The sequence below is a fragment of the Rattus norvegicus genome, chromosome 3 (assembly GCF_036323735.1).
Source record: "Rattus norvegicus strain BN/NHsdMcwi chromosome 3, GRCr8, whole genome shotgun sequence".
Lineage (NCBI taxonomy): Eukaryota > Metazoa > Chordata > Mammalia > Rodentia > Muridae > Rattus > Rattus norvegicus.
The window spans coordinates 169,792,893-169,806,758 of NC_086021.1; the positions used below are offsets into that span (position 1 = coordinate 169,792,893).

At 48.6% G+C, this 13,866-nt stretch overlaps 2 protein-coding genes and 1 long non-coding RNA gene across 6 annotated transcripts in view; 2 read left to right on the forward strand and 1 right to left on the reverse strand.

The window, feature by feature from the left end:
* Window positions 1-3,438, forward strand: part of Top1 (DNA topoisomerase I) — an 83,136-nt gene extending 79,698 nt beyond the window's left edge. Inside the window, exon 21 of the mRNA NM_022615.2 lies at window positions 2,123-3,438. Within this exon, the coding sequence (NP_072137.1) occupies window positions 2,123-2,225 (103 nt within the window). The 3' untranslated portion in view covers window positions 2,226-3,438. The remainder of the gene's footprint in view (window positions 1-2,122) is intronic.
* Window positions 1,116-12,390, reverse strand: LOC102551164 (uncharacterized). Of its 3 annotated transcripts, none has more exons than XR_005502691.2 (5): window positions 11,778-12,390; window positions 10,959-11,124; window positions 10,549-10,641; window positions 7,481-7,694; window positions 1,116-4,175 (listed from the first exon to the last, which is right to left on the reverse strand). It is a non-coding gene; the product is annotated as an uncharacterized LOC102551164 (long non-coding RNA). The 3 variants fall into 3 exon arrangements; XR_352793.4 differs by having other exon boundaries at window positions 11,576-12,390; XR_352792.4 differs by having other exon boundaries at window positions 10,959-12,390.
* Window positions 12,391-12,406: 16 nt separating this feature from the next.
* Window positions 12,407-13,866, forward strand: part of Plcg1 (phospholipase C, gamma 1) — a 30,742-nt gene continuing 29,282 nt past the window's right edge. The window contains exon 1 of one of the 2 annotated variants that reach the window (NM_013187.2): window positions 12,407-12,717. In NM_013187.2, the coding sequence (NP_037319.2) occupies window positions 12,501-12,717 (217 nt within the window). In that variant the 5' untranslated portion in view covers window positions 12,407-12,500. The remainder of the gene's footprint in view (window positions 12,718-13,866) is intronic. The other variant, XM_039104387.2, reaches the window with a different exon arrangement.

Below are 13,866 nucleotides of genomic sequence, written 5' to 3' on the forward strand. Positions count from 1 at the left end.
GTTGCTACAGGTACAGTGGAATCTCCTACATGCCCACGGGCACGTTAGTCTAGGAGCCCATACCTACAGAAGCCAGAGGAGTAGTACATTTGGTATCCTCCTTCTAATCACAAGGTAACTGGACTTGGTAGTGTATGCCGATAGCCCAGCACTTAGGAGGCAGAAGCAAGATGATCAACGCAAGTTTGAAGCCAGCCTTGTTTAAATAAAAAGACTGTTTCAAGAATAAATAAGACAAGAACAAGTTCCTAAAAAACACAAGGCGCAGCAAAGAATTAAGACCATAGATCCATGTAACTACACAGAGGTAGAGAGACCATTCTACAAAGGCACCCATTTCCCCCAGGATAGGGCCTCGACCTGATGCAGGCACGCAGCATTAGAGAGGGGATGGCCCACCTCCCAATGTCCTGGGGCAAGTGCAGAGGTGGAGAGGAGGCCCTTGCAGCATTCTAGGTCAGGAAGGGGATTTGGAGAGGAGAGAGGACAACCCATCCCTGCAGCATCAAGGGCTTACAGAGGTGTGGTGTGGTGAGCAATACAGAGCTCCCTCCCTCCCTTACTCTTTCATATATGCACAGTGCTGCCCCATTTCCACTTCTCCCTCTCCATGTAGCTAGTCCTATCATCAGGCTGGACGCAAGGAATAGAAGCTTACATACCTAGAGAACTGGTTCGGTTTATTGGGGAGAATAAAGGTTATTTAAACCTTTGGTGGGTGAGTAGGGACTATCTATCGAGGAGAGTGTACATCATTGGCCTGGCCCAGGGTGATAGGGATGCGTCATTGCATGAGGAAGAAATCCAGGTTTAATCTGGCTACCAGCTCCATAACCACCTCTGGTGAGGCAAAGTCTATATGAACATAAGCATGCAGGCCAGGGGAAGGGGAGAGGAGTGATCGAATCTTCCCAATCTCGGGATGCGACGTCCAGGGTTTGGACACACCTTGACCCTGCTCTCGCTCCAGGCTTGCTTCCCCTGGCTCCACAAAAAAGCATCCAAACAAGTCAATCATTTCTGAAGATGTTTCATTAGCTTGAGTCGTTGAATTCTAGACCAGAGACCTAGCTTTGTGCTTGTGTTGCTAAGGGTTAACTTTCTTTTTTCGTGTGTGTGTGTGTGTGTGTGTGTGTGTGTGTGTGTGTGTGTGTGTGTGTGTGTGTGTGTGTGTGTGTGTGTGTGTGTGTGTGCTGACACCAGGAGCTCTGCTGATAGTTTGGCAACAGTTGGTAGATTCTCTCCTTCCATCATGTGGGTCCTGAGGATCATATTTTGGTCTTCAAGCTTGGTGTCAAAGCTTGCTGTTCTGGTTAGGGTTTCTATTGGTGTGATAAAATACCATGACCCAAAAGCAATTTGGGTGTTTGTTTCAGCTTACAACTCTGGTCACACTCCATCACTGAGGCAAGTCAGGGTAGGCATTTAAGATGGGACATGGAGGCAGGACACGAAACTGACCAGCACAAAGGAATACTTACTGCTCACGAGCTTGCTGGGTTGGAACTTCTCACATCAGGTAGTCAAAATGCTCTACTGACCTACCACAGGCAATCTGATAGAGGCATTTTCTAGATTGAGATTCTCTTTCTGTGATAACTGTAGCTGTGTCCAGTTGAACAACAGCAGGCTACCCACAGAGGCATCTCACCATTCCCTGGACTAACTGTTGAGAAGCAGTGTGGAGGCAGGCAACAACGTGGGCTTCAGACAACTGCGTAGTGTGAAATTGCAGCTGCACTTTCTAGTGGCATGAGGACACTGCTTTTTACCATCTCTGCAGGGTGGTTGTTCAAATTCTACCTTTTCTTTTTTTTTTTTGGTTCTTTTTTTTTTTTTTTTTTTTTCGGAGCTGGGGACCGAACCCGGGGCCTTGCGCTTCCTAGGCAAGTGCTCTACCACTGAGCTAAATCCCTAACCAAATTCTACCTTTTCTGTTTGTATATCAAAGTAACACCTACTTTAGATATCTCTGTTGATTAAAAAAATGAGATGATAAAATACTAAAGTCCTTTGAATATTTTGGCGCACCAGAAAACTCGACCCCTGCTGTGGGTTGTCATTGAGATAGACTCATCTCCTTTGTTGTATCCATATTTATTTGTTTATTTTTTTTTTGCAGGTGCAAAAAATGGGGGGTCCCAATCGAGAAGATTTACAACAAAACCCAGAGAGAGAAGTTTGCTTGGGCCATTGATATGACTGATGAGGACTACGAGTTTTGACCAGTCTCGGCAGGGGTTCTGTGAAAGGAACAGTGTGGTTTGGGGAAGATGGATAAACTGAGCCTCACTTGCCCTCACACCGGAGGGAGAGGCCACAAGTCTTAACAAACCAACATCTTTGCAAAAAGATAGACCTGGAGATATTATAAGGGAGAGCTGAGCCAGTTGTCCTATGGACAACTTATTTAAAAATATTTCAGATGTCAAAATTCTAGCTGTATGATTTGTTTTGAATTTTGTTTTTATTTTCAAGAGAGCAAGTGGATGGGAATTTGTTGGCATCCTGCCAGGCAAATTCAGTTTTGCTGCAATGTTTGGATTCTCTCAGCTACTGTATGCGAAGTCTGATTATATTGGTGCGTTTTTACAGTTAGGGTTTTGCAATAACTTCTATATTTTAATAGAAACGAATTCCTAAAATCCCTCCTCTCCCCAATTTCAGGAATTTAAAATTAAGTAGAACAAAACAAAAACCCAGCGCACCTATTACAGCTGTCATCCACCGTCATGGGAATCAGTTTTCATTAAACTTGAAGCAGTTGTGGCATCATCGGCAGTGTTTTGGTTCAGACACCTATTCACAGAAAAGCATGATGGGAAAATATTTCCTGACTTGAGTGTTCCTTTTTAAATGTGAATTTTTATTTCGTTTTAATTATTTTAAAATATTTAAGCCTTCTTCTTGATCTTAAAGATCGTGTAGCTTGGGGTTGGGGAGGGATGAAGGGCGAGTGAGTCTAAGGATAATGAAATAATCAGTGACTGAAACCATTTTCCCATCATCCTTTGTTCTGACCATTCTTTGTACCCTTTAAGAAATCCATCTTTTTCTTTGGAAACCCCAGTCTTTCATTTGAAAGATTTTATTGTATAAAAACTTCCACAGGTCAATAAATTTAGAGGAAAATGAGCATTTGGTCCAAGGAAAACAAAAACAAAAACAAAACAAAAAGGAAAAAATAATCAAGATTTTAGGGCTTTTATTTTTTTTTCTTTTGTAATTGTGTAAAAAATGGAAAAAACCATAAAAAGGAAAATTTTAATGTGAAGACTTTTTTTTTGCTATAATCATTAGTTTTAGAGGCATTGTTAGTTTAGTGTGTGTGCAGAGTCCATTCCCACATCTTTCCTCAAGTATCTTCTATTTTTATCATGAATTCCCTTTTAATCAACTGTAGGTTATTTAAAATAAACTCCTACAACTTAACGGAAACATAGCGTCTGCCTCTTTGTGAATGAGGCCCCAGGCCACAGTAAAGGCCGGGGGCTGAGATTTAGTGCAGTGCACGGTCTGTTCATTCAGGTCAGCAAGGGTTGGTCCCTCCCAGTGGGAAGATGGTATGGGGCTTGACCTGGAAGTACGTCTGTCCTGATGTGGAATCAAGAGTAGCAGAGGCTCCATCCCTAAAGATAGGCCCAGAAAGCCAGGAAATGTACAGTTATCCTCCGAGAGCTGCCTAAGCCCAGTGTGGGCAGTAGCGCTTGCACAAGACGGCCTGTTTATTTGGGAAACAATTGTGGAGAGCTTTCCACATGTACTGAACAGAAACAGGATAGCTTTCTTATGTGGTGAAGCCTCCAGTCTGTACTGAGTACCAGATCTCAGAAGCCTCTCAGATGGAAGGAAGACTATTGATTGGTCGAAGGAGTTAACTGTTAACTGTAGCCAACCCAGAGCTCTGGGTACCCCAAAGTAGCCATAATCCCTACCAATGTTCCTTCTGTTATCCTAAGTCTGAAATTCAAGATGAAAAGGTGAGCTCCTGGCTAAAAGGAAGGTCCAAATGGGTCACGGACTGAAGGGTCTAGACCTGAGCTTGCTGGCATACGCGTTCTATTCAGAACCACCTTCCTTAATGGTCTCAGGTGCTGGGACCACGGCAGGAAACGCTTGCTTCCTTGAAGCTTGAACTTCACTGGCCTGTGAAGACAGGCAACACTTCCTCCTTCCTGGGAATAAAGACAGTATAACCATCACTGTTTGGAACCAAGAACATTATTATGAATTCTGTAGTGTTGAGCTAGCCAGAAAGAATGTTAAAACATGAGGTCTGGTAAGAAGTGCACCTTAGTTTTGGGAGCTGATAGTAACTAGGTTACCAACACTGGGCAGATATAAAGCAGGAAGCAGTGCCCGCCTCTGGTAAGCTCCGCCTGCGTGAAGAGCAAGTATGTGCTGCCCAAGATAACACAGCAAATAGCACACACTCCAGGCAGTGGGGGCAGGCCTCTAAGGAGAGCTGTGGCAGAGCAGGGCGCTCAGCTGATCCTGACTGGGACCGAGAAGAGATTGGGGCAGCAGCGGGTTACGAGGGAGCTGATGAGTGGGTAGAAGTATACAAAGTTCTAAAAGATGCTTGCGCTTGGAGCACACTCAATTCCAGCCCATATTCAAGAGCAGAAGCCAGGAGGACAGCATCTGAGAAATCCCTCTCTCTGGGCAAATGGGGGTGCTTCTATGTGGCACCCAAGCTGCAAATCCCCGCATGGTTTTGCTATCTGTGCAGCAAGTGCATTGTCCCTTCCAAAAGCTGAGACCTAACAACAGACAGATTAAGAAATAGACACTTCGGGGTTGGGGATTTAGCTCAGTGGTAGAGCACTTGCCTAGCAAACGCAAGGCCCTGGGTTCGGTCCCCAGCTCCGAAAAAAAGAAAAAGAAAAAAAAAAAAAAGAAAAGAAAGAAATAGACACTTCACAACGCCCAGCCTTTCCAGCCACCACCTCTCTTCCTCTAGTTAATCAGGTACCTACCATGAGTCACCCACAGCATCCAGTGTCTACCTCAGTCCCTCTCTGCATCCTAACCCTGGTCACCAATTACCAAGTAACACGGAGAGAAATGCAGTCTTCTCTCACCATCCTGCTTAAGCTCTTTTTGGGTGGAATTCAATGCTGTTACTTTACATGCCATAAATCCAACCTTTTGATAAGTGACTCTTAGTAACCACTGACAGGTTTGTCCATCATCATGGCTCAATTTCACCCATTTGCAGCTAATATCACTCCCATGTGTCCTCCAATGATCTCAAACATGTCTTATGGACATTTTATGTGAGAGGACTCATATGACCACTCCTTCTAAAGATGCCTCTCTGGCTCTTATGTTTTCTGATTTCGCTCCTGTTTCTGTCGGGCCGGTTGTTGCTAAGACACCTTTACTGTAAAGTCTGTAGCTGCCACAGTTCTCATTTAGCCTAGCTGATGCCAATCACACTCGAGCTCTGCACGCACTGGCAGCCACACGCTTCAGCAGGACAGCCACAGAAACCTCTGGAGGACAGCTCAGGACTTCCTGTAATAAGCCTGTTGGGGTCTGGGTTTCCTGTGTGTGGAAAGCACCACATCCACTGAACCAGGTAGTCTCGGCCTTTGGTTCCTTTCTTCCAATCCCTTGACTAGTAATCTGTCAACTTCGAAATTCTTTCCTAAATACTTACGCAGCAGAGAGGCATTTTCCCAATTTCTAAAATTTCTTAAAATTTTTAAACATTTCTTCTAGGAAAGAACTGATTTTTATTTCAGCCCTTACAAATCCCTCCTATAATAAGACATTCTCAACTTGTTTTGAGCAAAAAAGCACTTTTTGGAGAACATATTCCCCTGGAATGACCTCAGTCAAGCTAGCTTTGGATGCTTATCAGTAAACAGGGAGGGAGAAGAGATTTAACAAACTTCCCCCACAACCCCAAGTAGGCAGCCTTTTGGAAATTACCATACAGATTTTTTAAGGCTAAATAATTGTGCTGTACTTACAAGTTTTATTTTTTCTTTTATTGGATTTTTTTTTTATTTTTTATATTTCAAATGTTATTCCCTTTCCTGGTTTCCCGGACATAAGCGCCCTATCCCTTCCCTCTTCCCTTTTCTATAAGGGTGTTCCCCTTCCCATCCACCCCCTCTTCTTGCCCCCCTCCTGACATTCCCCTACACTGGTGTGGGGAGGTGTCCAGCCTTGACAGGACCAAGGGCTTTTCCTTTCATTGGTGCCCAACAAGGCCATGCTCTGCTACCTATGCAGCTGGAGCCTTGGGTCTGTCCATGTGTAGTCTTTGGGTAGTGGTTTAGTCCCTGGGAGCTCTGGTTGGTTGGCATTGTTTACATATTTTTAAAAAATCTTTAAGAGAAACAAATATTGGGGATGGAGAGATGGCAAAGTGGTTAAGAGCACTGGCTGCTCTTCCAGAGTCCTGAGTTCAAATCCCAGCAACCACATGGTGGCTCACAACCATCTGTAATGAGATCCAGTGCCTCCTTCTGGTATTTGAAGACAGCTACAGTGTACTCATATAAATAAAAGTTAATAAAAAAATTAAAAAAAACCAACCATTTATGGAAAACAAGTGATTATCATTGCAGAAGCTGGGGCTAATGGTATAGGACAGAGGTAGGGCCCTTGGCCCTGGGGTCTACCTCTAACACCATAAAACAATCATCACCAACGTAACTAACTCCCAAAGTTGGGTGGAGGCTCACTGTACCTACTGCCCTGTATATACTTACATTTGAGAACCTTTATGTCATGTTTAAAACAATGCAGGGGTTATCAGCCTTAGCATGTGTCTGTGGAAGATATGTTATTGTCACGTTACGGCAATTCTGCTTAGATTAAAATTCCCAGGGACAGCAGATCTGCCCTATGTACTGTCTGGGTAGGAGTTACAAGAGTGTATTTTACAAACTCAAATTTCATATGTGAGATGGGTGCACCTTGGGCTAGAGAGATGCTTCAGTGGTTAAGAGCACTTGTTACTCTCACAGAGGACTGGTGTTGGGAACCTAACACCCACTCGGTGCCTCATGGCCAACCAAGTAAAAGTCCCAGGAGATCGTAATCTCTCCTGACCTCTGTGCACCAGGCCCACAACTGGTGTGTGTACATACACAGGCAAAGCACTCACACACAAGTAATTAAAAAAGGTGGGTACAACTTATGTGTAACTTATTCTTCAGTAAGACTAGGCTTTCGGAAGCAGTGAGGGCAATGTGCTTTGATAACATTGGATGGTTCTCCATGTGGTTCTCATGGTGAAAAAGACTCAAAAAGATTCCTGCAAAGTGTACTGATAGGACTGTGAATGTAGTAGGGCACCAATCTTTATAAAGAAATGGTTTCCAATAATGCTATTCAAAGTATACATGTGTCACTAAACAAATACCTGGCATTTTAATCATTCATCCTTAAACCTTTGTACTTCCTTTGCAGAAACACTCCACAATACCTTGGGGTGACCTTATTGTGAAAGGATATTTACCTCATTTGAGGAGGCTGTATTTCATGAACACACAGAACCTCTCACTTCGTTCTCTCCCCACAACCACGGAAGAATCTAGATCAGGGCCTTCTTGCTCCCTGTGCCCTTGTCAGACAGCACGGCCTGTGGACATTTCTGTGGCCACTTCTGGAACAGGCTTTATGTGTTCCTGCCCTGCTAACAGATCCTCTAGAAGGCACAGTAGGGATGTGTGCTGGAACAAAAGGGAGAGTAAAAATGAGTCCACTCTGGCCTCAGTTTCCCCTCTGTCTTCAGTACCACATGCTTGACCTCAGTGAAACAACCACTGTGCCAGCCATTCCCGGCTGAAGAGAGCCAGTGGGAACAATCAGCAGTGAGGCAGCCAGGGATGTGGACAGAAGAGGTTGTTGGGACAGTTGTGATTTATGTGGTTCTTGTTTTACAAGACATTTTCTCTGTGTCCCCTTGGCCATCCTGGAACCTGCTCTGCAGACCAGGCTGGCCTCGAACTCATAAAGATCTGCCTGCCTCTGCCTCCCAAGTGCTGGGATTAAAGGTGTGTGCCACCACTACCCGGCGGGTATGATTTTTAACTCGAGTAAAAAAAAAAAAACCTACAGTTCCTATAAGGGACTGAGAATGGGACCTACTTAAGGAAGGGGCCAGGACGTTATGGTGTCAGAAGGAGTGGAGCCATAATGGGTTTGCTGGGCAAAGGACGAGGGCCTAGAGTGCAGGTTCACTGAGGTATGCTGCACTTAGAATGCGCTTGCTGTATGCACAGCTAACACTGGAGAAAATAAGGGATGGAACACAGCTTGATGGATGGATTAACCAGACTCTTTAAGTCTATGGCTTTGTCTTCCTCTGTGAGCGGTGCATCACTATGCTTTTAAATCACTTCAACAGTCAAGGTCAGTCGTTATAAAGAACAAATTAAAAATATGTTAGCACTTGGTACTAGCCTGTTGAGACTACCCTCCGTTATTTTAATTAAACACATAGCCATGTGAGAATCGTTTCTTATACTTCCAGGAAAATTTTACCCCCTTTCCAAAGAACTAGTCCCCAAACACTGAGAGCTAATACTTTACTGTAAAACTCAGCCATATTTGCCTCTCAATCGCAGCAGCTCGATCGCCATTTCAACCACATCAGGATTGCTCTTATAATCACATCTCCCACTTCAACAGCACAGTGGCTTCGTTTGTTTGTGTTTGAGTGCCCTCTGCTTTTTTTTTTTTTTTTCTTCTTTTTTTCGGAGCTGGGGACCGAACCCAGGGCTTTGCGCTTGCTAGGCAAGTGCTCTACCAATGAGCTAAATCCCCAACCCCGCCCTCTGCTTTTCTTAAAGAGCTTGGTGTGGTGCTGCCCACCGGATGTCTCAACTCTTGGGAGGCTGGGGAGGCCTCAAGTTTAGGGCCAGCCTGGGTTATACAAGCAAGACCATACCCAAAGGAAAATGCCGTGAACATATAGCAGCGTGCCTATTTCCCATTCAATGAAAGACTTGTGGTCACTTCTGGAAGAAGTGCAAATAGAAATCCAGCTGCCAGTCCCCAAGATCATGAAGAGCCGTGAGGCTGAGGCCGGACTTTTTGTAGAACAATGGACATCCATTCCAGGATAGTACTGAACAACACGGCTCCCTGGAAGTTGGCAGAGGCTGTCCCACTCCTATTTCCTTCCTGCTTCCTCCACAGTGCTGACCTTATGGCTGCTCCCTGAAAAGCCTGCTACCCACTAACCTATCAGTGGCAGCATCCTAAAACAAATTCCAACCTAGCCGGGAGGCATGGACGCTCACATCTGTAAACCCAGCAAGGCTGAGTGGCTGAGCCAGGAGAATCACTGAATTCAAGACTAGCCTGGGGGCTGGAGAGATGGCTCAGTGGTTAAGAGCACTGACTGCTCTTCCAGAGGTCCCGAGGTCCTGAGTTCAATTCCCAGCAACCACATGGTGGCTCACAGTCATCTATAACAGGATCTGATGCCCTCTTCTGGTGTGTCTGAAGACAGTTACAGGGTGCTCACATAAAATAAATTAAAAAAAAAAAAAGGACTAGCCTGGGCTAGCCAGCTTTGACAAACATGAACAAACAGAAAACAGAGACAGTGAGATAGTTCCTTGGGTCAAGCTGCTGCTAAACCCGATGGCTGGATTCAATCTCTAGGGCCCATGAGGTAGCTGTAAATTAAGAAGCTCTATTGTGTCTACAACATGCTTACCACTGCTCTAAGTGGTTATTAAACATAACGTCTTCGAGATCAAGCCCACAGGCCGGAGGGGGCATTGGGCAGTCTCTCCTCGACTCCAGGCATGGGCTAGGTATAAGCTAAGGACGCCGAACCACGAGTGTTTCCTGAAGTAAGTCCCAAGCTGGGCTGGGCTGGGTGATGTCACAGGCGAGTGCTTGTGTAGACATTATCGGTGACACCCACGCATCCTTATATCTGCTGAGCTGGGGGAAGCCCATGCTGGCTACACCCTGTGTGTGCCCTACTTTTCCCAAACTTCCTTTGGTGGAGGAGACACCTAAGGCCTGGGAAGTTGACATGAGGGAATGAGGCCCTGTTCCCCAATTACGGCCTTGGCAAACAAATTGCTGTTGGAAGACATTCATGGAGCTGGCGGGGGGTGGGGGTGGGGGTCTTTTACAGACACAGAAGCAAAAAAGGTTTGGGCTGGAAGCTTCCAGAAAATAGATCTTTAGAGCACACTGCAGCCTCTAGGCTGCTGGAGTTGGCTGGCACAGAAAGCTCAACGATGATTACAACATTTTAAGAGGGTGCCTCCTGAGAGAACCGGCAAGACCAGGCAGGCAGGGAAGCCTGTTCAGCCCCATCTGCCCTCTCTGATCATCCTGGCTGGTCATCCCCCTACCCCACCCCCAATGAGTAAAAGCCCAGGACCTTTATATGTGCTACTATTCTTGCTTGAAAAGTACTTTCCTCCGGCCCACCCTTCAAAATGCCTATGTCCACCTCTTTACATCATTTGACCTCTCTTGAAGCCCTACAGATACAGACACACCACCTCTTACCTACACTAATTGGCCAGCTAGTGAATGACCACCAGGACTTACCTCTCACACAGTGGGCTCTCCTGTGGAACAGAAACACACGGATTCAGGTCCCCACTTATTATGTAGCTCACTTCAAGTCGTCGGGCTCTGAACCTTAATTAGAAGGTAATTATGATCATGAGTTGTGCAAGCCAAGGTCAATTCCAGTTCCCTCCTACATTAGAGGACTGTCACTAGGTGGCAGTCAGTCTATCTCAACTTCCCCCTTAGGACAGAGTTCAATAGTATACTGAATTCTGACTTTGAGGACCACCCTCAAGGGAAACAGCACACCTGTCACCATTTTAGCCTGGCAAAGCGGAAGGTGGCCCAGCTGGGTGCGTTGTCTGAACTCATACATTCACAAATGCTGGTCTCAGGAATCCCAAGGAAGCTTTTCTGCACACTGGCTGCTGTGTGGGACTTCTCACCTCTGAAATGCAGTTAAGCTATCCAGAGTTGCATGATAGCTGCCCAACTGCTCATCACTGGTCAGACAGCAGGATCAAGGGATGCCCTCAGGTTTGCCCGTACTGTTCAGAGGAACGGCTTTTGCAAGATTGATTTTAAGTTATTCAGCAGTCACAGACAGGTGTCCTGTGTGGAGAATTGAGGGAAAGTCAGTGGCGAGAGATGATGCGGGAGAGGAAGGGGAACGACGAAGCTGTGCTGATTTGAAGCACAGTGGGAATTCACGTACTTAACTGAAAGGATTGAATTTCATTTTATTGGTAAATTCTGAAGCAGATGCAGGCAAGACCTAAGAGGATAGTGTACAGAGAGAAGATGGGGCTTCAGGATCGTTGGTAGACTAGAGAGAGCCCCAAAGGCTCGAGGAGGGAAGAACCTCAGTGGATTATCTAGGAGTGAGGCAGAAAAGAACAAAGGTTCCTGGCAAGGCGTGGGGCCTTCTAAACTCAGGGGTTCGCTGCCATATAGAGAAGGTGTAGCTGCTGGAAGGAGCCATGTGATGAGGATGGGAAGGCTGTGGCGCAGATAGTGAGATGCCTGGGTCGGGAGGTCAGGGGAGACCCAGGATTGGCGTCACCTGTCTGCGCAGAGGTGAAGCCACCAGGCAACTGGCCCAGCACTGAGTCCAGAAGAAAACAAGGCTAAGATAAAACCAGAGCTTCGGAGACTATCAGCATGCAGGTAGGGCGAGGACGAAGCGTGAGGAGGGCAGCGGTCCACGCGAGAGGCCTCGAAGGCCACCGGGCCCGCGTCCGAGGGTCTGAGGTGCCTGCCCACACCTGCAGGGCCTCTTCCCGAGAAGACACCCTCGAAGGCCAATCTAGGATCGGTCTGCTCAGCCCTCGCAAAAGACGTCTGTGGGGAGGGGGCGTGGCGGCGTGCTGTCACTCACTGCCCGCTAGCCAATCCACGGGTGCGCCCCTCCCCGGAGAGGGTGCGCGGAGGGCCCGCCCCCGCCGCCACCGCGGGTGTGAGGCGGCCAGCCTGGCGCGGCTCCCTCCGCCAGGCAGCCTGCCCAGGTAACCCGGTTCGGCGGGAGGGTCGGGGGTCGCGCGGCACCCTCCACTCCCTGGGAGGCGCGCACGCTGCAGTGGGGCCGGTGCGGGCCGGAGGCCCGTGCGCGCAGCTGACTGACGGGCCGCAGCCTGTGGGCGGGGTTGCGTGCGTGACGGGCGGTTGTACCCCGCGTTGTGTCAGGCCTGCGCGGGGAAAGCTCGGCAGGACCGAGGTGTGTTAAGTCCGCCTTCTGCGGCCTGCCCCGGGTCGCGGGGCGCAGGCGCGGCGGTGGGCGGGGGTCGTCCCTTGGAGCGCCTTTGTTCCCGGCGCGCTGAGGGCGGAGCCGAGCCCCGCCCCGCCCCCGCGCTCAGTCCCCGCCCCGCGTCCGCCCGCAGGAGCTGCCACCGGGTCCCGCTCGCCTCCCGGGCCGCCGCCGCCGCCTCCGCCTCCGCCTCCGCCTCCGCCGCCCCGGGCCCGCCGGCTTGCGTCGCCGAGGTCGCTGCAGCATGGCGGGCGTCGGGACCCCCTGCGCCAACGGCTGCGGGCCCAGCGCGCCCTCCGAAGCGGAGGTGCTGCACCTCTGCCGCAGCCTCGAGGTGGGCACCGTCATGACTTTGTTCTACTCCAAGAAGTCGCAGCGGCCAGAACGGAAGACCTTCCAGGTCAAGTTGGAGACGCGCCAGATCACATGGAGCCGCGGTGCGGACAAAATCGAGGGGTCCAGTAAGTGCGTTCCAGTCCGGCCTGTCTCGCGCCCGCCCGCCTCCCAAACACTTGGGCAAACTTTCGGGCCTCGCGCCTGGCGCCCCATCTCCGCCCAGTCCCTGGTGGTCACTCTGGGGCGGGTGGGGGGGCATCCGGGTCTTGGATCACCTGATAGGACACCCCCTCGCCCAGCAGGGGGGAGTGTTCCAGGCACTTTGCCCTGAGGCCTAAAAGTCCTCACTGTTTGGACAAGTGGAGTGGGATTCTGGCTCCTAGAATTGGGCGGTTGTCAGCGGCTTTGAGGGCAAGCCAAGGCAGGGAACCCCTCATCCAACCTGAGAACCTGGGGAACTGACAAGACCTTACTGACCATTGCCCTTTCTCCAGAGAGTGTTGTCTGTGAGGAACTCAGAGCTCCGGGATGGGCTTATTGGCACCAGAACCTTTGGAATCCTCATGTAGAACTTAGGCAGATGTTGGGGTAGGGCTGGTTGTGGAGCACAGCGGGCCTACTCATCTCCCTCTTGGAGACGGGGAAGAACGTGGTCCTTTGGGAGGGCGGGGTACAAAAAGCTAAAACAGTGGCTGCTTTTTTAGCTCCCGTGGATGCTTTTTTTTTTTTTTTGTCCCAAATCTGAGTTTTGGAGGTCCATGGCAGATGTCCAAAGCCAGAGCCGGGATTCCAGGTTGAGCTACCAGACGCCTTTGCCCTTGCAGCATTTAACGAGGAACTTGCATTCAGAAAGGTTTTCCAGTCTTGGGGTTCTCCTCTTCAGAGCTGACAGCCAGTTTGAGGTTGGGCCCTTTGTGTCGGATGTTCTAGTGACCACAGGGTGGCCCAGAGTTGCTCCCCTGGTTTTCCTGTCTTAGTCTTCCCAGACCTGAGTTTAGTGGGTTTACACAAGTCTCTGGTGGGAGTAGTGAATAAGGGGTTTTGAGAAACCTCAACTCTTTCTGATAACCATTTCCCTCGGTGTGAGGCTGGGTGGGCACTCAGCTCTGTCCTCCCGTTTGAGGAAATGATGCATTTGCAACTCCAGGCTTTGAGATGTGTCTTGCAAAAACCCCCAAAGAGACTATGGTTGAAGAGACCTAGCCTCAGAACCAGGTCTGTGTTAGAGAAGGGGGTTGGTGTCAGGAAGTAACAACAGAGAGAAGCTCCCACAG